This window comes from Triturus cristatus, chromosome 4_2, assembly GCF_964204655.1.
Source record: "Triturus cristatus chromosome 4_2, aTriCri1.1, whole genome shotgun sequence".
Lineage (NCBI taxonomy): Eukaryota > Metazoa > Chordata > Amphibia > Caudata > Salamandridae > Triturus > Triturus cristatus.
Genome location: NC_140586.1, coordinates 973208327 through 973232026, shown reverse-complemented (window position 1 = coordinate 973232026; position 23700 = coordinate 973208327). Strand labels below are relative to the sequence as shown.

The window sequence follows — 23700 nt, the reverse complement described above, 5'->3', positions numbered from 1 at the left end:
CAGAAAAAAGATGGAATTGAATTTTTAAAAATAAATAAAATTTGACCAGATTGAAGAGGTTAAAAATATTTTGTCGTTGTTCAGTTCGTTTTTTGCTAGTGAAAGACTTGTATGTACGTAGAAAGCAGTTTCCATTTTCTCTAGCATATGCTGTAACTATTCACTATTCACAAGTCTCAAGGATTGACTGTAGATAGTGCATTTGTAAACATTGGTTCTACTGTATTCAAAGAAGGTATGGCATATGTTGCTTTGTCACGAGTAAAAACATTATCTGGTTTATTTATGATAGACTTTGATGACTCAAAAGTTAGTGCTGATGCAAACTGTGTAAAGGAGTATAATAGATTAAGAAAAACCTATGCTCCTCATTTAGGTCAGTATCCTGTGATTGAAAAACATGTTGTTTCTCGGAAAAGGAGAATTAAAAATATCTGTAATGTGGATGAACAGAAAAGAAAACAAAAGGACAGTGACGTGATAGCAAGGAAAAAGAAAAAGGACAGTGTTGAAGAGGTTGTTGGTTGTCATTTTGAAAATAGCTCTGGTGTCAACTGCTACGCAAATGTAGTGCTGAATGTTGTATTTTATCTTGAAAAGTTGCAAGAACAGATAATAGTAAATCATGGAAAAAGATTCTGTTCTCTGCTGAGTCTCCTTTATGAGAAGCTAAGTAATGATAAAACTGAAATAGAAAGTGCTTCTGATGTTAGAAATCTTTTAGATGTATGTTCTGGATCTACACAGTTTAAAGATAATGTCCAGCAAGATGCACAGGAATTCTTAATATATATGCTGAGGGTACTTGAAGAGGAAGGAGTAGAATTAGAAAACTTATTTGGGAACATTGCTGTGAAAACTGTATGAACACATGCAGTAGTAATGTTAATTCTGAACGGTTCATATATTTATCATTGCCACAAAGTAAATCAGTGACTTTTAGTAAATTAGTTAAAGATGCCAATCACAACATAGAGTGTTGTGAATGTAAATCTGACATTTTACAAAAATACGGTCAGTATGTAATTTTAATGATGCAACGTTGTAGAGCTGATGGTTCAAAATTGGATCCTTTAATAAAGAAGTTTATAGGACAGCAATTATCAATTTCTGGAAAAACTTTTGATACAGTTGCAATAATTTTTCATGAAGGACCTACTGTAACTTCTGGTCATTACACAGTTTATCTTAAATGTGAAAAAGGCTGGACACTGTGTAATGATTCCCAATTGATTTTCAAGCAACTTTTGCCTTATGATTTACCCAATTCTTACTTAATTTTTCTGAAACCAAAATTTTAAAAACTAAAAACTGCATCTGAAGAAAACATTTTTTGTAATTTTAATGCATTATAATTGGACATATCACTTAAAAAGGATTTTGAAATTACTATTTGGCCTAAAGGAAAAGTAATTAAAACAATTTTGGACTTCTTTGAGAGATATTATTTTGGCATATGTGCTTTTGCAACAAGGTTTAAAGATGGAATATCTACAACATTTTTATTGATGAATACAATTTTAAGTGAAAATTTAAAAATTCTGAAAACAGCAAAAAATTGCTTTGTAAAATATGTAAAAAAAATGTACTGCTATAGAAAGAAAAATTAAAAAATGAAATTCTGTTTCCTTGCAAATTAGTTAAAAATGTTTTTTTCAAATAAAGTTAATTTAATAGTCAGGTAAGTTAAAAATATTTGTATTTCTTAATCCTTCCTGTTCATGCTTCCATTTCTTCACCTCTCTTTGTCAGGGAGTCCCTAAAGGTTCATTAAAATAAAAATAAAAAAACAACATTTTTTTTTTAAAAACATCCTGGGGTGCGCGCTGCGTGCGCGCACCCGAAAAAAAAAAAAAAAAAAAATTCCCCCCCAAAAATTTTTTAAGTTTAGTTTTTAGGTGGCTCTTAAAAGAGCCCTTGAGTTAATGTAGGGACACAGGAAGAGAAACACGAAAAAAAGAAAAAACATCTATGGTCCAGTGCACTGATGTTCATCAAATTTTCTCTGAAGGAGAACAAGACTGGTCTCCCCCACAGCAATAAGATCACCACAATCAGTGCACCGCATGGACAACCTCGCCAAACAAGGTGGACCAACAAGAGGTGTAGAAAAAGGTAAAGGCACCATCGCAGATGAAGTGCTAGCCTGAGCTGCCGAAGATGTGCTCGGCTGAGCTGCTGCAGATGTCGTCGGCTGAGCAGGTGGAGGGTTTGTTCCAGAAGCTCGACGAAAAGTCACAAGATGCATTGCCTCAACATGCCTCATCATTGTGTGTATGCTAAAAGAATACTTCCTATTAGCATTCCCACGTGAAAACACTTTTTGACACAATACACAAGTAATTTTAGGTGCATTTATCTTTTTTTGTCCCTCAGGGAAAGTAAAAAACTGCCACATAAAGGAGTCTTTCTGCTTCCTGTTCCTCTGTCTCTCAAGAGTGTCCTGTTCACTCTCTGCAGATGGTTGCTGCTCAGCCATTGTCTCTCAACAACAGATTAGCACCTTCTCCAAGGGAATCAGAACTAATAATGAGGAAAGTGGGAGTGGTGTTAGAAGAATCTGGAACTGAAAGTACTTCAAACCAATCAAAAGTGATGATTCTTGATCACATGACTTGCCTTGAGGGGATTGGGTGTGGTATTGAAACAATCAGAAACTGAAACAAATGAAAACCAATTAAAAGTGTTGTTCTATTAATCACGAAACCCGAGGTGCGCGCACGGAGCAAGCACGCAGCGCGCACGGAGCAAATACGCATGCGCGAACGTATACGTGCGCATGCGCATAACTATTACACACGTACGTATCGCGCGTAAACAACAAACGCGCATGCGCGAACGACGGCGACGTAAATCTCGCGCATGCGCACAATAAGCGCGCGAACTTCGCATGCATGCGCGTGCGTAGCGCGCGAACTCCGGGCGCATGCGCGAGCATAGCGCGCAAAACAGGTACGACGCACGCATGCGTACGATGAGATCGTACGCATGCGCACATCACGTACGTACGATTCGTACTAGGTGCGCGCTCTCAGCGTGCACTACAATGTACGCATGCGTACGGAGATAACGTACGCATGCGTACTGGGCGCATTTTCAACCAGTGAGAATACACGTTCTCCTATAGCATTTATTCCCTCTCCAACCAGTGTGATTACATCTCAATCTACAGATCTTCTTACCTTTTCATCCAGTGTGATTTCACCTCCTTCTGTACTGTTTCTTACCCTTCCTTCCAGTGTGATTACTTGTCCACGTGCACAAATTCTTTCCTTATATCCAGTGTGATTGCACTTCCTCCTATACCCCTTCTTCCCATTCCATCCAGTGCAATTACATCTCATTCTACAGAGCTTCTTACCTTTATGGCCACTGTGATTACACCTCCTCCTGCACAGCTTAGTCCCTTTCCATCCAGGGTGATTGCACGTCCTCTTGCTTTACTTCTTCCCTTTCTATCTGGTGCAATTACACCTCATTCAGCACCCCTTCTTTCCTGTACGTCCAGTGTATTTGCACATCACCCTACAGCACTTCTTACCCTTACATCCAGTGTGATTGCACCTTCTCCTCTTACACCCCTTCTTAACTTTCCTTCCAGTATGATTATACCTGCTTCTCCTGCACCCCTTCTTCCCTTTCTTCCCAGCGTTATTACACTTTCTACTCCTACAACCCTCCTTAACTTTCCATCCGGTATAATTACACCTTTTCCTCCTTCACCCGTACTTAACTTTCCTTCCAGTGTGTTTACACATCCTCATGCACCGCTCTTCCCTTTCCAACCAGTGGCAATACACTTTCTCCTGCAATATTTATTCCCTCTCCATCCATTGTGATAACATCTCTGCCTACAGAGCTTCTTACCTTTTCATCCAGTGTGATTTCACCTCCTTCTGTACTGTTTCTTTCCGTTCCTTCCAGTGTGATTACACGTCCACCTGCACAAATTCTTTTCTTTACATTCTGTTTGATTTCACCTCCTCCTATACCCCTTCTTCCCATTTCATCCAGTGCAATTACATCTCATTTTACAGAGATTCTTACCTTTTCGTCCCGTGTGATTGCACCTCCTTCTGCATTGCTTCTTCCCTTTCTATATGGTCCGATTACACCTCCTTCGGTACCATATACGTCCTGTGTATTTACACATCACCCTATAGCACTTGTTACCCTTACATCTAGTGTGATTACACCGTCTCCTACAGCAGGTCTTCCCTTTCTGCAGCACTTCTTCTCTTTCCATTTAGTGTGATTACATCTCACACTACAGAGTTTCTTTCCTCCAAGTGGGATGCCACAATCTTACTATCATTGTGGAATGCCGTACTGTTACTATCATTGGGGAATCCCGCAGTCTCACTATCATTGTGGGATGCTGCACTCTTACTATCATTGTGGGATGCCGCACTCTTGCTATCATTGTGGGATGCCACACTCTTACTATCATTATGGGATGTTTCATTCCCACATTGTGGCATGCTGGACTCTTACTATCATTATATGATGTCACACTCTCACATTGTGGTATGCTTCACTCTTGCTATCATTGTGGGATGCTACACTCTTAATATCATTGTGGAATGTCACACTCACATTGTAGGATGCCACACTCTTACTATCTTTATGGGATGCTGCACTCTTACTATCCTTGTGTGGTTACACCTCCTCCTACAGAAGATCTTCCCTTTCTGCCCAGTGTGATTACATCTGCTTCTGCAGCACTTCTTCCTTTTCCATTTAGTGTGGTTACATCTCACACTACAGAGCGTCTAATCTCCAAGTGGGATGCCACAATCTTACTATCATTGTGGTATGCGGTACTGTTACTATCATTGTGGAATCCCGCAGTCTCACTATCATTGTCGGATGCTGCACTCTTACTATCATTGTGGGATGCCCACTATAATTGTGGAATGTCGCACTCTTGCTATCATTATGGGAAGTTTCACTCCCACATTGTGGTATGCTACACTCTTAATATCATTGTGGGATGTTGCACTCTCACATTGTGGGAGATCGCACTCTTGCTGTCATTGTGGAATGTCACACTCACATTGTAGGATGCCACACTCTTACTATCTTTATGGGATGCCGCTCTCTCACATTGTGGGATGCTGCAGTCTAATATCATTATGGGATGCTGTACTCTCGCTCTCATTGCGGGATGCTGCACTGTTACTATCATTGTGGAATGCTGCACTCTTGCTATAATTATGGGATGGTGCACTCTCACACTGTGGGATGTGCAGGAATTTATATAAATGTGCAGGAATTTATTTAGCGCAAATCACCAAGCGGTCTCTAAGCGCTTGCTTAGGGAACCCGTCCTGGTATTCCCCTGTGAGATAACCCGTCAGGGCATCCGCAAGGTGAAAGCCAGGCATCCAGCCGCGAGGGGCCCATGTGGAGATTAAGCAAGCTATTGCCCAGAGTCGCAGAGTGTGAACCCATGAATCGAGTATGCACTGGAGCGAGAATTATCGAGACCATGGACATTTATGGACTCAAGACCCAGCCGAGCCGGGAATTGAACCCTGGTCCCGGGCTGACCTCTGCTTCCAGGTCTGCCTCCTCTAACTAGTGAGCCACACTTCTCCACATCCTTACTATAATTTTCGAATGCCCCACTCTTACTATCATTCTGGGATGCCACACTGATACTATCATTGTTGGATGCCGCATTCTCACATTGTGGGATGCCACACTCTTACTATCATTGTGGGATGCTGCACTCTCACATTGTGGAATGCTGCACTCTTGCTATAATTATGGGATGCCGCACTCTCACACTGTGGGATGCCACATCCTTACTATAATTGTCGAATGCCCCACTCTTACTATCATTCTGGGATGCCACACAGATACTATTATTGTTGGATGCCGCATTCTCACATTGTGGGATGCCACACTCTTACTATCATTCTGAATGCCGCACTGATACTAACATTGTGGGATGCCACACCCTGACATTGTGGGATGCACTCTTACTATAATTGTGGGATGCTGCACTCTCGCATTGTGGGATGCCACACTCTTACTATCATTGTGGGATGTCACACTGTCACATTGTGGGATGATGCACTCCTACTATAATTGTGGGATACCACACTCTAACTATCAATGTAGATGCCTCATTGATCGATACTATCATTGTGGGATGCCGCATTCTCACATTGTGGGATGCTGCACTCACCATAATTGTGGGATGCTGCACTCTCACATGTAGGATGCCACGCTCTTACCATCATTGTGGGATGCCACACTCTCACATTGTGGTATGATGCACTCTTACTATCATTATGGAATGCTGCACTCTTACTATCATTGTGGGGTGCCGCACTCTTAAATAGTGGAACACCACACTGTTGCTATCATTGTGGAATGCCACACTCTCACATTGTAGGATGTCGCATTCTTACGATCATTCTGGGATGCCACACTCTCACATTGTGGGATGCTGCACTCTTAATATCATTATGGGATGATGTACTCTCACTATCATTGTGGGATATCACCCTCTAACTATCAATGTAGATGCCTCATTGATTGATACTATCATTGTGGGATGCTGCATTCTCACATTGTGGGATGCCACACTCTTACTATCACTGTGAGATACCAAACTATTAATATCATTGTGGGATGTTGCACTCTTACTGTCATTGTGGAATTTAGCACTCTTACTATCATTGTGGGATGTTGCACGCTCACATTGTGGGATGCCACACTCTTAATACCTTTGTGGGATGTCACACTCTCACATTGTGGAAAGCCCCTCTTACTTTAATTATGGGATGCCGCACTCTCACACTGTGGGATGCCATAATCATACTTACACTCTACGACTCCAGCACTCTCCACTCACTCAACACCAGACTATCTCGCACCTGCTGCCAGGCTGCCTCAAAACGCACCCACTGACCCTTCTTCGCCGGAACTGCAGCTTCACCAGCATCCGGCCCGCCAACCCGCCCCACATGGAAACCAACTTCCTCAGATGTATCCTGCTCAACACCCGCTCTACCCGCAAACACGCCGTCGAACCCTGGGACCTATTCGACACCAACGCCCCTGAAGTCTCCTTCCTGACGGAGACCTGGCTGACCCCCTTCTCGGCACCTGACATCGCCATAACCATCCCGGAAGGCTACAAGATCACCTGCAAAGACCACACCAACTGAATAGGAGGAGGATTTGCCATTGTCCACAGAAACACTCTCAAAATCACGACACAAACCGACGACACCCTCAGCACTGCCGAACACCTGCACTCCAGATCCACACCGACCCCAACACCACCCTCAGAGGCACCCTCATCTACAGACCCCCCCCGGACCCCTACCACAGTTCAGCCACCTCGTCAGCACACACGCCCTTGCCTCCATGGACTAAATCCTCCTCGGGGACCTGAATTTCCACCTCAAGAACAACAACAATGCCAACTCCTCCACCCTGATCGACAACCTCGACAACCTCAGACAACTCTACACAGCACCCACTCAGTCCACCGGCCACACGCTTGACCCCAACTTCTCAGCGAGCACCCACATCTACTTCGACCGCACCACCGAACTCCACTGGACCAACCACTGCGGCATCCACTTCACCTTCCGGAAACCCACCACACACCACCGCACCCAGCAGATGCATCGCCGCAGCTGGGGCAAGATTACCGAGGACCAGCTAACCGCCTCCCTCACCCAGAGCCCACCTGCTGACCCCTACACCGCAGTCCGTAGCCTCAGACAATGGATAAACGACTGTGCCAACACTCTCGCCCCGCTCAAGAAGCCCCCCCAACGGGGGGCGTGGCCGGCTGCCGCTTTTTGAGCGCGCTCCTCAGGCCGGGAGAAAATCCTGTAAAAATCCTAACGAAGGAGAGGTCCTGATCTGCCGTAGCCCGCTGTGTCCTGAGATGTGGTGATCGGGAACCCGGCGCTGTCCTCCAGGTACTTCCTTGATGGGTAGGAGTGGAGAAAATCGCCGGACCTGAACTAAGCGGGGTCCTGCTAGCGCTGACCGGGCGAGGAGATTAAGCGAGCCCGAGGTCGCGGCTGGTTGAGTTCCGGAGCCAAGGAGCTGAGATCCTGTGGCCTGTACGCACCGATGGTGGAAGCGGAGTGCTATTGAAGGCCAGTCTGACCCTGAGTGGAGACGGGGGCCCGGGCGGCTGAGTCCTTTGAAGGAGTCGGAGATCGTAGACCTTGGAGGTGAGGGCGGCGGCACCCGGAGCTGCGGCGCGGACCTGAATTGGCCTGAACGTGCGGGAGGAGCGGTTGCGGCGATTTGCCCTGCTGTGACGGGGGAGATTGGTAGTCCTGCAGTGAAGGCTTAATTGCTGATGAGCCCCCCCGCGCTGGTGCTTGAAGGCGGGACTACATATCAGATGGTCCCTTGGGCTGGCCGTACGAGCGGTCATGCTTGCTCCTTGGGCCTGTGCGGCGCTAGAGGGAGCATCGGAGGCGCCTGCGGGCCCGGATTAGGGTCACGGCTTGGAGCTCTAGTGGAGTTGGAAGAAGCTCCCGAGAGCATCGATGTGGGCCCATCGGCGGACACGCTAGGGATCTGTTGGCCGACACTGCGGGCCCCGCCATTGCTGCTTATATGAGGCTGTCGGATAGGGGGAGAGCTGCACGGCCTTAGACGCGGTGCTGAACTGTGGTGGGCATTGCTGTGGAGGTGCTCGCGGAAGATCTGGCAGGCTCGGTGAAGCGAGGTGGGTACTGAGCCTGTCGCGGACACAGATACAGGAACATTGTGGTGGTGGTGCGCTGCCGTGCTGTGGGGGAGGAGAACCTGCGTGAGTCCCTGCTGGGGTGTGACTGGACTGGGCCTCCTAACTGGGCCTGTTGCCCCGTCGCAGCCATGGGCAAGCATGACGCCAAACAACCGAAGCAGAACTTTGACAGTAAGCGAGCCTCACGCCATACCAAGGCGGAACACGACTCACGGGAAGGAGGATGCCAGGACCCGCAGAAGGATGACCAGGGTGGAGACCTGAAATCCCTAATGTTGGAAATGAGATCCAGCCTGCGAAACATAGATTCTAAGCTGGATGCCCTGACCGCGCAGTTAGACTCCGTCAAATCGCAGGTGTCGACCCACAAGACTCGTCTGGATGATCTGGAGGGCAGACAAATGGAGTTCCATGAATTCCAAGTGGAGACGAAGGAACAGCTACTTCACATGGACACTCTCCTGAGGGTCATCAAAGCCAAAAACGAGGACTGAGAGGCGAGGTCGCGACGCAGTAACCTTCGTATTACGGGAATTCCGGAGACGACGGCCATTTCCACAATGGAATCCTACGTCACAGAGTTGCTGCACGAGCTGTTTGATCCTCACTTCTCCTCGGTATTTGTGGTAGAGCGAGCCCACAGGTCTCTGGGCCAGTGGCCCCCGGTGGGTGCCCCGCCCAGACCCATTATAGCGAAACTCCTGAATTATCAGGATCGGGACATAGTCGTCAGGAAGGCGCGGGAGAAAGGCACTATCACGCATAAAGGAAATACCATCTCCTTTTACCCGGACTTCACCCCGGCGGTGCAGGGGGCAAGACGTGAATTCCTTCCCGTAAAGCGGATACTGCTGCAAGCACAGATTCCATACGCGCTGCTGTACCCGGCAAAGCTGAAGGTGTCCGTTGAGGGGCAGTCCACTTTTTCACAGATGCGAAATATGCGCTGAAATTTGCCAAACAAGCCTGTAGGAGGCAGAAATAGGGGCATCGAGAGGCTGATGTGAGGACGGAAGTCAACCTGAGCGATAATGACTAACATGAAGAGGCCATGGCCCGGGATCAGGTAGGAGAACTTGTGCGGAATGGCGCCTTGGGCTTTTGCAAAGAGGGGGCTATCTATTACCTTGAGGACCTCATCAGTACCTTTCCTAGAATATGGGGTGCACAGTGGGTTGCATGCGGACAGACTCCCTGAAGTCCTCCCGGCCACCTAGCATGAAGCAAGGAAGTTTGCCAGCTTTGCAGCGCCCCCATGGGAAGGATCCCAATGACTCTGTTGTGGGTTGTATGTTTTCGTTATTATGGGGGGGGTTTCTACAACCTGTTTGGGGGGTGGGAGTGGGTGGGGGTGAGTTTTTGTTATTGTTTATTGCCAGTATCGAATGTATGCTTTGGGCTACTTGCATTGCAGTGGGCCGAAAATCACACAATGGGTACAGACAATTCGCTTGGATTCGTAACACTAGAAAATGGCTACTAATGCCCTAAGTTGCCCTACTTTGAATGTCCGGGGGCTTAATGATGGCAGAAAGGTGAGACTGGTTCATGCATATCTAACTCGTCATAACATAGACATATGCATACTGCATGAGACGCACCTGAATTGACACCCTCGCAGAGGCTTCGCCATACTCGATGGGGACATGTTTATTCATCTACATACTCTACTTATGCACGAGGGGTGGCTGTGTTGATCAAGAAGGGGCTGGAATGGAGGGAGAGACATGTGCAGAGTGACCCAGAGGGGCGATACGTTCTGGTACAGGGGCTCTTATGTGGTACTTATATGACCATCGCTGCTGTATATGGCCCCAATGTTGATTCCCCTGATTTTTTCCACACCGTCTGGTGTAAGATTAGGGCGGCTAGCAGTCAGACTGTGATATGGGGAGGAGTGGCTGACGGGGATCTTGTTGACATCTGGCGCAGCCGTCACCCCCAGCTGAGAGAGGGAACGTGCATTTCCGACCACCACAATTCCTGGTCCCGGCTGGATTATTGGTTGGTGTCCCATGATGTTGCCTCATGGTCTGTGGATGTCGCACACCTGCCCCGATCACTTTCCGATCACTCCCCGTGAGTGCTGAGATTGGCGCTTCCCGGTGCGCCGCAGCGCTGCTTTACCTGGCGTCTTCCACCTCATGCTTTTTTGGATGAAGCCTTTAAGGAAGAGGTCAGGGTTGACATTATTGAATATTTTGACCTGAACACGGGCTCGGTTGCTGCTGTGGCCTCACTGTGGGAGGCTTTTAAAATAGTAATTAGGGGGAAGTGAATAGCCCGACAGGCGGGAGTCCTCAAGTCCATAAGGGGGTCGCTTGCCTCGCTGGAGACCGGCATCAAGGCGTTTGAGGGTGAATTCTATGCCACGGGGGACCCTAAAGTAACTGGCTTGATAAAAGCTAAATTATTAGATTACTCTGAGGAGGCGCAGCGGGAGGTCAAGTTTCTGGGGAAGCACTCGGAGGCCAGGAGGTATGGGGAGGGCGACAGACCGGGACGAACGTTGGCGACCATGACGAGGCCCCCCAGAACTGCGACGTATATCCACGAGATCCTCAATACCTCTGGGGAAGTACTACGGGGCAGGGGGGAGATTTTGGCGGCCTTCTACACTACTCTATATAGAGCTACGTTGGACGAATGCCCTGAGGGTATGCAGTCATTCTTAGACTCTATCGCACTAGCCTGGTTCAACGACAACCATAGGAAATACATTGATCTCCCATACACTGTTGCTGATGTTGTGCAGGTCATTAAGAGCTTTCCCCTTGATAAGGCCCCCGGTCCTGATGGGTTAACCACGGCCTTTTACAAGGCCTATGCTGATGAGCTGGCGCCAAAGCTGCTGAAAGTCTATGGGCAAGCCCTGGAAACGGGGGAACTACCTAGTTCCATGAGGGAAGCTACAATATTAACTCTACGGAAGCCAGGGAAGTCAGAGACCCAGCTAGATTCGTACAAGCCACTCTCGTTGATAAATGTAGATGTCAAAATATACGTGAAATTAATCGCCAACCGACTGCAGCCACTGCTGCCCATGATTGCGCTCCCTGACCAGTCCGGGTTTATCCCAGGGAGGTCGACGTCGCACAACTTGCGTACCGTTTTTTCAGTATTACATTATTTACACCCTGAAGAGCATGCCGCAGTGGTGTTCCTCGATGCCACAAAGGCGTTTGATACCTTGGAGTGGTCGTTTCTGTTCACAATCCTGGGTCGTATGGGGTTCAGCCCGCTTTTTATAAATAGTATTCAGCCACTATAGAGCTCCCCTAGAGCTCGGATTAGGGTCAACGGGATGCTTTCGGACCCGTTCCCGATATCCCGTGGCACAAGACAGGGGTGCCCTCTTTCTCCACTGTTGTTCGCAATAGCAATGGAGCCGCTTGCAACGCCAACACCACACGGCTCGAGGGATAGGCTTTAGTTCCAGATGTGTTCTGATTTCGCTCTACGCGGACGATGTCACCTTATACCTGATAAACCCGAAAGAAAATCTGGACCCTGTTTTGAGGGAATTTATCCGATTCGGGGGACTGGCTGGGATAACAGTCAACTGGTCCAAGTCGGTGATTTTCCCCTTAACGGACGGCACGCCTAAATCAGACTATCCGTTGCAGTGAGAAGCAGACAGGGTAAAATATCTGGGAATATGGATTAGTAGGGATGTGCAGGAAATTTGGAATCTAAATTATGGGAGAGCTATGACATGGTTGGAGGAGAAGGTCAAAATATGGACGAAACTCCCGCTTTCTTTGACTGGTAGGCTGGCCTTAACCAAAATGATCGTACTCCCCAAGTTTTTGTATCTGTTTGCAAATATTCCCATTCCCTTAATGACACACTTTTTTAACACTCTAAGGTCACGGCTTGTGACGCTGGCGTGGGCAGGGGGTCAGGCAAGAATCTCTTGGGAGCTGCTGATGCTCCCGTTGAGGCAGGGAGGAATGGGAGCACCAGACGTGCGGTTATATGCGCTCAGCACTCAGGCTCAGTATCTACATTACTGGGTGCACCCAACACCATTCCAGCCACACGTGGCGGTGGAACGTGATGTGATCGCACCGACTCATTGAATATGGCGATCTGCATGCCAGCTGGTCGCCCCAGAGTGGTCATAGACACTGCCGGCACTCTAAGATGGGCCTGGGGGGAGCTGCGAAGGAGAGCGGAGGTCCCAGTGCTTTATGCCCCATCGCTGTCAATAGCACAGAATCCTCTACTGCCGTGTGTTATGGATGGCATTGATGGGACACTTGTACAGAAAATGTGCCTCCGCACGTTTGCTGACTTATTCCCTGACAATGTGTTCAGACCCCCTCCATCAGGGGAGGGAGACTGTGAGGTGCCCTTCTCTGAGAGATTCCTGTATCATAAGCTCCGGGCGACATGTAAAGCCCTTAGTGGGGACTTCCCGGCCGCCCCGCCGGTTTTGAATGCCCTGGAGAGCGTGGTTGGATCTCCGTCCCCCCGCAAGTTGGTAACGCGGATTTATAGGACTATGCAAGATTCGGCTCCGGCGATCTGCCCTAAATCATTGCAATACTGGAATGCTGAGGTGGCCGTCCCGCTGACTGAAGATCAGTGGAAGTTTTGCTGCAGACAGCTAACTGAGCTGTCGCCCAATTACAGGCTCAGATTAATTCACTTCAAGTATCTTCGCTGGTTTTATAGAACCCCTAGAGGGCTGCACAGGATGGGGTTGCGCGCGGATAGTGAATGCTGGAGATGTGGATTCTCCCCTGCCACGTTTCTGCACATGGCTTGGGACTGCCCAAAAGTAATGGATTTCTGGACGAAGATATTCACCTCAATCAATCAAATCACTGGAAGATCTGATATGCCGACTCCCGAAGTGGGGTTACTGGGGTTTGTCAAAAACACATTGCTGAAAGCGCGTAAACTGCATGCTCAGTTATTATTGTTTGCTAAAAGGCAGGTGGCGCTGTGCTGGGGTGGGAGGAGGTTGACAACATTTGAGGGCTGGTTGGCTGCAGTGACATACGTTCACACTCAACTCTACTTTTTGGGAACTCATGCCGCCCACTTCCAGGCCGCGAGATATCTGGGAGCCATTTTTGCAATGGGCACGAAGCCGGCATGTTGAGAATGAGTAGATCTGTGGGGGCTCCTGGTTTAGGATACCACTGAGGGATGGGGAGGGTGGGAGGTGGGTACGGATATTTGGCCCCTCGAGGGCCACTGCAGATGGAGCGCACCTATGTACAAATGACGGGGAAGGTATGTAGCGATGGCTGCAATTCTGTCGGAAGATATAAGGACGGAATAGATGTGTAGGGAAAATGTGTCATATTGAGCCCTCGAAGGGTAATTTACAGGTAAAGGTTCTACGACGCAAAGGGATATGTGGCTAACACCCAGTCAAATGTGTGATTTAAAGTTGCATTCTTTATCTTCTATGTTTGTCCCACGTTCAAACATAATGCTAGGAGGGAATATACTGACCGTACTGGCTTGTCTTTTTGTTGTTGGTATATTGTAGTGTATGTATTTGAAAATGTCAATAAAACAAAAAAAAAGAAGCCCCCCCAACACCCACACCAGCAAGAGATCCAGCTGGTTCACCGAAGACCTCCAGGCCTCCAAGCGAACCTGCCGAAAACTAGAAAAAAACTGGACCCGCGAAAGAACACCAGAAAGCTCCACAGCCCACAGGAACACCACCTGCCGACACCACCAACTCTTCAGATCTGCCAAAAGGACCACCTTCATAGACCGCCTAGACAACAACGCACACAACAGCAAAGAGCTCTACAGCATTGTGAAGGAACTCTCCAACCCCAGCTCCAACACCAATGACTTCCCACCGTCACAAGACCTGTGCGACTCGCTGGCCACCTTCTTCCATCTCAAGATCACAGACATCCATGACAGCTTCGACGTCGTCACCACCCCGGCAACAGACAACACCCCCTGCTCCCACGACCACCACCCGCACCAACCGCCTGCTCGCCTGGACCAACATCAGCGACGACGACACCATCAAGATCATGAACACCGTTCACTCCGGATCCCCGGAAGACCCCTGCCCACACCACATCTTCAACAAAGCCAGCAGCACCATCGCACCCCACCTCCGGAAAACCATCAACATCTCCTTCGAGACAGCAACCTTCCCAGAGAGCTGGAAGCACGCAGAGATCAACGCCTTACTAAAGAAACCCAAGGCGGACCTCAAGAACTTCCGACCCATCTCCCTGCTCCCGTTCCCGGCGAAGGTCTTCGAAAAGGCCGTCAACAAACAATTGACTAGCTTCCTCGAAGAGAACAACATCATGGACCCGTCCCAGTCTGGGTACCGCAGCAGCCACAGCACCGAAACTGCCCTCATCGCCGCCACCGACGACATCAGGATCATGCCGGACAACGAAGAAACCGCAGCCCTCATCCTCCTGGACCTGTCAGCAGCTTTCGACACAGTCTGCCACCGCACACTAAGAGCACGCATCCACAATGCCGGAATCCAAGAGAAGGCCTTGGACTGGACCACCTCCTTCCTCTCCGATAGAACCCAGAGCGTCCACCTCCCCCTTTCGCTCCAAAGCCACCGAGATCATCTGCGGCGTACCCCAAGGCTCATCTCTCAGCCCAACGTTGTTCAACGTCTACATGGCACCACTCGCCAACGTCACCCAACAGCACGATCTAAACATCATCTCCTACGCTGACAATACCCAGCTGATCCTCTCGTTTACCAAGGACCCCCACACTGCCAAAACCAACCTCCACGAAGGAATGAAGACCGTCGCCGAATGGATGAGGAACAGCCGACTGAAGCTGAACTCGGACAAGATGGAGGTCCTCTTCCTCGGCTCCACCCCCTCGGCCTGGGACGACTCCTGGTGGCCGCGGCGCTAGGAGCACCCGCTACACCCACCAACCATGCACGAATCCTAGGGATCATCGTCGACTCCACACTCTCCATGACAAAGCAGGTCAACGCCGTCTCCTCCTCCTGCTTCAACACCCTCCGCATGCTTTGCAGGATCTTCATGTGGATCCCCACCGAAACTAGAAGGACGGTCACCCAGGCCCTCGTCAGCAGTAGAATGGACTACGGCAATGCACTCTATGCAGGAGTCCCGGCCAAACTCCTGAAATGACTCCAACACATCCAGAACACCTCCGCACGCCTGATCCTCGACATCCCCCACTGCAGCCACATCACACCCCACCAGAAAGACCTGTACTGGCTCCCCATCAACAAGAGGATAACCTTCAAGCTCCTCACCCATGCACACAAGGCACTCCACGAAACCGGACCAGCGTACCTCAACAGACGACTCGGCCTCTACACCCCCGCCCGCCAGCTCCGCTCCACAGACCAAACCCTCGCCACCATCTCCTGCATTCGAAGAGTGACCGCCGGCAGCAGATGATTCTCCCACCTCGCCGCCAAGACGTGGAACACCCTCCCCATCCGGCTACGGCAGACAGAAGACCTTCTAACCTTTATGAGACTGCTCAAGACCTGGCTCTTCGAACAGTAGCAGCATTCCCCCCGCTAGCAGCTTGAGATCCTCACGGGTATGTAGTGCTCTTTACAAATGCTATGATTGATTGATTGATTACTCTCACTATCATTGTGGATGCTGCACTCTCACTATAATTTCAGATGCTGCACGATCACAATCATTGTGGGATGCTGCAATCTTACATTATGGGATGCTGCACTCTTGCTATCATTCTGGGGTGCTGCACTCTCACATTGTGGGATGCCACACTCTTATTATCAGTGTAGGATGCTGCACTGTCACAATGTGGGATGATGCACTCTTACTATCATTGTGTGATGCTGCACTCTCACATTGTGTGATGCTGCACTCTCACTATCATTGTGGGATGCTGCAGTCTCACTATCATTGTGGGATGCCACCCTCTCACATTGTGGGATGCTTCACCCTTATTATCATTGTGGGATGCTGTACTATTACTATCATTGTAGGATGCTGCACTTTCACATTGTGAGATGCTGCTCTCTTAATATCATTATGGGCAGCCGTACTCTCACTCTAATTGTGGGGTGCTGCACTCTTAGTATAATTGTGGGACTCCACACTCTTAATATCTTTGTGGAATACCACACCCTCTCATTGTAGGATGCTGCATTCTTACTATAACTCTGGGATGCCGCACTCTCACATTGTGAGATGCTGCATTATTAACATCATTGTGGCATGTCGAACTCTTACTATCATTGTGGGATGTTGCACTCTCACATTGTTGGATGCTGCACTTTTAATATCTTTGCAGGATGCCGCACTCTCACATTTGGAAAGCCACACTCTCACTATCATTGTGGGATGCCGTATTGATACTGTCATTGTGGGATGTGGCACTCTCACATTGTGGGATAACACACTCTTACTATCATTGTGGGATGCCTCACTCTTAATATCATTGTAGAATGCCACACTCTTTCTATCATTGTTGGATGCCACACTCTCACTATCATTGTGGATGACACATTCAGACTATCATTTCAGATGCTGCACTCACATTTACATTTTTAGATGCTGCACAATCACTATCATTTTGGGATGCCGCACTCTTACATTGTGATATGCTGCACTCTTGCTATCATTGTAGGATGCCACACTTCTAAAACCATTGTAGAATGCTGCAGTCTTCCTATCGTTAGTGGATGCCGCACTCTCAATATCATTGTGGATGCCACACTTTCACTATCATTTTGGATACCGCACTCTCACAATCGTTGTGCGATGCTGCACTCTTAATTTCATTGTGAGACTCTATATGTGGGATGCCGCCCTCTTACTATCATTCTGGGGTGCCACACTCTCACATTGTTGGATGCAATACTCTCAATATCATTGTGGGATGCTGCACCCACATTGTGTGATGGAGCACTCTTACTATCATTGTGGGTTACTGCGCTATTCCTAACATTGTGGCATGGCGCACTCCCAATCAATCAATCAATCAATCAATCAATCAATCAATCAATCAATCAATCAATCAATCAATCAATCAATCAATCAATCAATCAGGTGTTTGTTAAGCACAGCTACTCACCTGTAAGGGTCTCAAGGCACTGGGTGGGGTGCAAGATCCAGTCCATCAAGGAGGGGGTCGGTCGAAGTGCCAAGTTTTGAGATTTCTCGTGAAGGTAGGGAGCGATGTTGGCTTCCTGACTTTTGTGTATGGGTGAGAATCTTGAAGGTGATTCTAACCTCGATGGGGACCCAGTGGCATGTGCGCAGGTGCTGGGAGATATGGCATGTCCAGGATGATTTCAATGTTGCATGTGTGGTCTGTGGGGGGTAGGTGGGCTTCTGATGGCGGGGGGCCACAAGGTGTCATTCCAGGCTTTTGGGTTTGGGCCCATGATGAGTACTTCTGGGTTGTCGGTGTTGAGTTGCAGGCAGCTGCTTTTCATCCATTTGGCGAAAGCTTACATTCCTTTTTGAAAGATGTGTTTGGCTGTGTTGGGTTTGTTAGATAGGGAGAGGATGAGTTGGGTGTTGTCTGCGTATGACACAATGTTGAGTCAGTGGGTTCTGACGATGGGGGTGAGCGAAACAATGTAGACGTTGAAGAGCATGGGGCTGAGGGAGGACCCCTGGGGGACTCAAAAAGTAGTTGGTGTAGGGTCCAAGAGGAAAGGAGGGAGTCTGACCCTCTGCGTTCTGCCTCAGAGGAAGGAGTGGATCCAGTCAAGGTCATTGTCCTGGATCCCTACGTCGTGGAGGCTGCGTGTTAGGGTGCGGTGGGAGACTGTGTCGCAGGCAGCTGAGAGGTTGAGGATGATGAGGGCTACTGTTTTTCCTCTGTCCAGTAGAGAGTGGATGTCGTCTGTTGAGGCGAGGAGGGCGGTTTCTGTGATGTGTTTTTTTCTGAAGCCAGATTGGGAGGAATTGAGGATGTTGTGCTCTTCAATGAAGGTGGCAAGTTGGCTGTTGATGGCTTTCTCGATGACTTTCACTGGGAACTGGAGCAGGTAGATGGATCTGTAGTTTTTGATGTCAGTGGGGTCCGCCAAGGGCTCCTTCAGGAGGGGGTTGATCTCGGCGTGTATTCAGTTGTCAGGGATGGAGGTGTTCACCGGGGAGAGGTTGATGGTGTGGCGGAGCATGGGTGCAATAGTGTCGGCGACTCTGTTGAAGATGTGGTGGGGGCAGGTGTCTGTGGGGGCCCCGGAGGCGATTGACTTCATTATCTTCATTGTGTCTTCGGTGGTGAGGGCTGTCCAATTGTCAATTGTTGGCTTCAGGGTGTCGGGGTGGCTGGTGAGGGTTCAGTGTATTGGTTGCCTTCGTCAAAGTTGTCCTAAATGTTCTTGATTTTGTGGTGGAAGAATGTGCTGAATTTGTTGCAGAGGTTTTGTGAGGGAAGAAAGTCAGTAGACTCGCTGGTGGGTTGGGCGAACTCCTTAATGATGCTGAAGAGTTCTTTGCAGTTGTGCGTGTGTGTGGAGATTCTGTCTTCGATCGCTTTTTTCCTCATTTTTCTGATGAGTTGGTGGTGGGTGTTGGTGGTGGCTCTGAAGTTGTTGTGGGCTACTGTGGATTTGGGGTTCCTCCAGGCCTTTTCGAGGTGGCGGCATGTGCGTCTGGAGTCTCGAAGTTCGGTGGTAAACCATCTGGATTTCTTGGCATGTGTGTTGTTGTTCTTCTTGAGGGGGCTATGGTGTTGGTGCTGTCGGAGCTTCAGGGGGGCTATGGTGTTGGTGCTGTTGGGCTCTTGAAACTATTGTGGGATGCTGAACTCTGACTATAATTGTGGGATGCCGCACTCTTACTATCATTGTGGGATGCTGCACTCTCACATTGTGGGATGCCTAATTCCTACTATCATTGTGGGATGCTGCATTCTTACTATCATTGTGGAGTGCTGCACGCTCACTATTGTGGGAAGCTGCACTCTTACTATCATTGTGGGATGCTGTACTGTCAGTATCATTGTGAGATGCCACGCTGTTTTTATCATTGTGGGATGCTGCATTCTTACTATCATTGTAAGATGCCGCTCTCTTACCATTTAGTTACAATTCAACTGAGCTTGAATAGAATGCAAATATTATGACCTTTTACCTGCTGTTCCTGCTCTAATTATTAACCAAATGTTTACAATGAACCACAAAGGGACTGGGCTTATGTTTCTTGTGTTTGACATGTTTATTGATATATTCCTGTTCTACATGTAGTGTTTTGTCTGATGATTTGCAATGATTTTTTATTAATTTTGCACAAATAAAGAACCTTGAACCTTTCAGACAAATGTAAAATGTTGACACATTACCTGATGTTGCCGCTGTTGCTTGATGTGTCTTCTGCACGTGTCTTTCTAGGTCCTGATGAGGTCCGGTTGGTTAACGGCGCATCTGTCTGTTCCGGGAGAGTGGAGGTCAAACATAATGGAGTTTGGGGGACCGTGTGTGAAGATTTCTGGGATCTGAATGATGCTTCAGTTGTCTGCAGACAGCTTGGATGTATTTCAGTGCAAGAACATGAGTACAATCCAACATTCGGAAAGAGTTCTCTACCTGTGGGGATGAGCAATGTTCAATGCACAGGAGATGAGGCTACTCTATGGAAGTGCCCACAACAAGGCGGGGAAAACAATACCTGTCCTACAGGAAGAGATGCCGGGGTGACCTGCACAGGTAAGGATGGAATCCAAGTGAAATAAAGTTATCCTTGCTCAAAAAATGGAATGAACGGACAGTGCAAGAACATATCTTGGGCAAGATGCAAAGTGAAAGATTACAACAAACAATAGTCTGACTATAATAACTACAGGTGTAAGTTCTAGCCTGGCTTTCCTCTAAGAAACTCACAGATTCTCACCCAACACATAGGCAACAGTCACCCTGATTCAGTGGCACTGACTCTCACTTCTGCACCAAATTATCAGAGCACTCACTTGCCAACATCTACCCACAATCTCGCACCACTGAAGAGCATTCTGCACATGGCTGCTAGATTCTCCAGAGTACTGAGGGATCACTCCCAGATCTGTCTAGAATGATCATTCCCCCACTTCTGAAAGTAAGTAACGAGTCACCTCTTTAAGGAACTTCTTGACTTGCAGAATGGACACCTCTTACAGTCTCAGCACTAGATTTTATCCCTGGAGTGACCCATTTACCTTTCCCCCACTGTAAACTGTACTTCCTCCCTTCATGTACAGTGATCAGCAGCTGTGTAGCTAGGATTGCTCTCTATTGTTCCCATACACACAGACATTGAGTCTGATACATGTCATGATTAACAATTATATTTATGTACACCAGAACAGTTTGTTTAGAGTGCTGTAATACTACAATCATCAGCTCAGAAAAAAAAAACTAAGTCATGCATGTGGTAAACCAAACACAGTACACCAAACCAACACAGTAAACCAAACACAGTACACCAAACCAACACAATAAACCAAACACAGTGCACCAAACCAACACAGTACACCAAACACAGTGCACCAAACCAACAAGGTAAACCAAACACAGTACAACAAACCAACACAGTAAACCAAACACAATACACCAAACCAACACAGTACACCAAACACAGTGCACCAAAGCAGCACAGTAAACCAAACACATTCACATAGTATTATCCTGTGCTCAGCACTGAATCCCATTAAGAGGTCCTCAATTCTGACAGTAAATGTTTCCTACAGCTCTCTGACTCAGGCAGTAGACACCAGGATGAAAATGACACCTAAATGTTCTTTCAATATATCTGTGTCTAATAATGTTTGTTGGAAAAGGCCCCAGAGCATACATTATATGGTAAATAGTATGGTATAAGTGTGTGTTTATAGGGAGATGCTAACATCATAGCTCACTGGATTAAAAATTTGGGATTCCCTCCATTCCACGTGGGAGGGGAAGAAGGAGATTTGTTCCCGCATGTTAGGACGACCTCTCACACAATACCTTCCCACTGCAAGATTATGGATCTGGTCATCTGAATGGATGGAGTTGGATAAGGCTTCAATTCCGAAGTTCCTGCAGAAATTGTACACGATGGACCAATCAGATAATGCATCTCCTCATTCCAATAAGGTGGATGCCAGTCTGACAGCCTTAACTGGAAGAACATCACTGAATCCTGGGGATCGATTTCCAACTGAGACCACAAACAAGAAAGTAGTTTCAGCTTTGGGCAAGGAATGCGCCCTGATAGATGCACCAACACTTTTATGTGGTGCAGTCCAGGGTTAGAGACTTTGATAAGTTATCAGAAGCCATTCATAAAGGTACGGACTGTGCAGAGTTATTGATGGCAACGGAACAACAATCACAATTTCACTTCACATAATCAAGACTAGAGCAATGTCAGCTGAGTCTGTGGATTCAGAGTGAAGGAATTTATGAAATCTCATGCGGAATGGATGTAAATTGAAAAACACGGGCGGTTGTGTCCATGTGGAAGAAAAACCTTGTGTAGGCGAGTCCAACTCGCGTGTAAATCGCTCCCGTATTTCGCCTTCACCCCCCTGTCTCCCTGACATGGAGCCTTCTGCCAGTTTTCCCCTGGTACATAGGAATTTTAAAAAATCCCAGTGGGAGCACTAAAATACTGTTAGAATAAAGCCAGCCCACAAAACATTATGAAAACTGTCAACTATACAATCCCCAGGACAGGGCATCCCCAATCCACTTCACTCTTTGGGCAATTATAATTTAGCAAATAGTGACTGATTGTCACTAAAAGAAACCCTCAACTGTGAGTCAGTGAACAATTTTGTGTTTAAGCTGCTGGAAACTGTCCTGGTCATGTACCTTCATTGGTCATAATTAAACATGCAGGGTACAGGTTAGGAGAACTTTTGGAATAACATCCGAGGATGTAGAACCCCACATTATTTATTGAGTGGGCTGTGAGGACAGTAAAGAACTAGTGGTATTAGACATGATATTACCTGGAATGCCCATCATGGTGTAAATCCGTTCAGTAGTTGCTGAGAAAATCAAAAAAAAAAGTTTTGATATTAAGAGGTGTGGAGGATGCGCACCCTCCCGATGACAAGCTGCAGTCTAATTGTCTGTCAACACTTCAAACCAGGAAGGTAGAACCGAGGCACAAGAAAACAGGAAAACAAATGCAAAAAATAAGAAAAGGTGGCAGGGTAGAAACACCCTGACCCCCTAGGTCTGCTTAGGGGGTCCCACAAGGACCCCCATGGCCCAAAAAAGCATTTTATTTTTTAAAAATCACGAGATGGATGTGCAGAGGATCCGCTGATCCGGCCACAAAAATAGCAAAAACGAAGCACGGGCTCCCGAACTTCGTTATTAATTAGCCCCCGGGTGGGCCAAGTCCGGGGGCAATTCTAAAATATATTGGCGAGTTGTAAGTTGGGGGATTAATTCCCCTTGAATACTGAGGGTCCCTGGGGGCCAACTAGCCCACTAGGTACCTCCAGTATGCGCCAGGGAGCTGTGTAGCAGAGAGGTGTTCAGAGGCCATGCCCCTTTTTACACCTTTCTGCAACGCAGCTCTGTGGTGCTTACTGGAGGTACCTCGTGGGATAGATGAACTCCAGGGACTCTCAGGATTCAATGGGACTTTATCCCCCCACTCAAAATGCGCCACGGGGTGCGTTTGCACAGTGGTGAAGGGAGGGGACGGGGCCCGAGGTGACATGTGTGCAAACACACCCTGTGCCGCGTTTTAAGTTGGGGAATTAATTCCTCTCCAATCCGGAGGATCCCTGGGGGTCAACTACCCCACCACTTGCCTCCAGTAAGTGCCACTGCGCTGCGTTGCAGAGAGGTGGCCCAGGCCATGCCCCTTTTTACACCACTCTGCAACACAGCTCTGTGGCGCTTACTGGAGGGAAGTGGTGGGCTAGTTTGCCCCCGGGGACCCTCAGCACTCAAGGGGACTTAATTCCCCAATTTACAACGCACCAGGGGGTGTGTATGCACAGTGGTGCAGGGAGGGGGCGTGGTCTGATGTCAC

General features: G+C 48.1%; 1 protein-coding gene across 1 annotated transcript in view; it reads left to right on the top strand.

The window, feature by feature from the left end:
- Positions 1-23700, top strand: part of LOC146839184 (scavenger receptor cysteine-rich domain-containing protein DMBT1-like) — a 505505-nt gene that overhangs the window by 280687 nt on the left and 201118 nt on the right. Inside the window, exon 4 of the mRNA XM_085603207.1 lies at positions 20079-20393. Within this exon, the coding sequence (XP_085459333.1) occupies positions 20079-20393 (315 nt within the window). The remainder of the gene's footprint in view (positions 1-20078; positions 20394-23700) is intronic.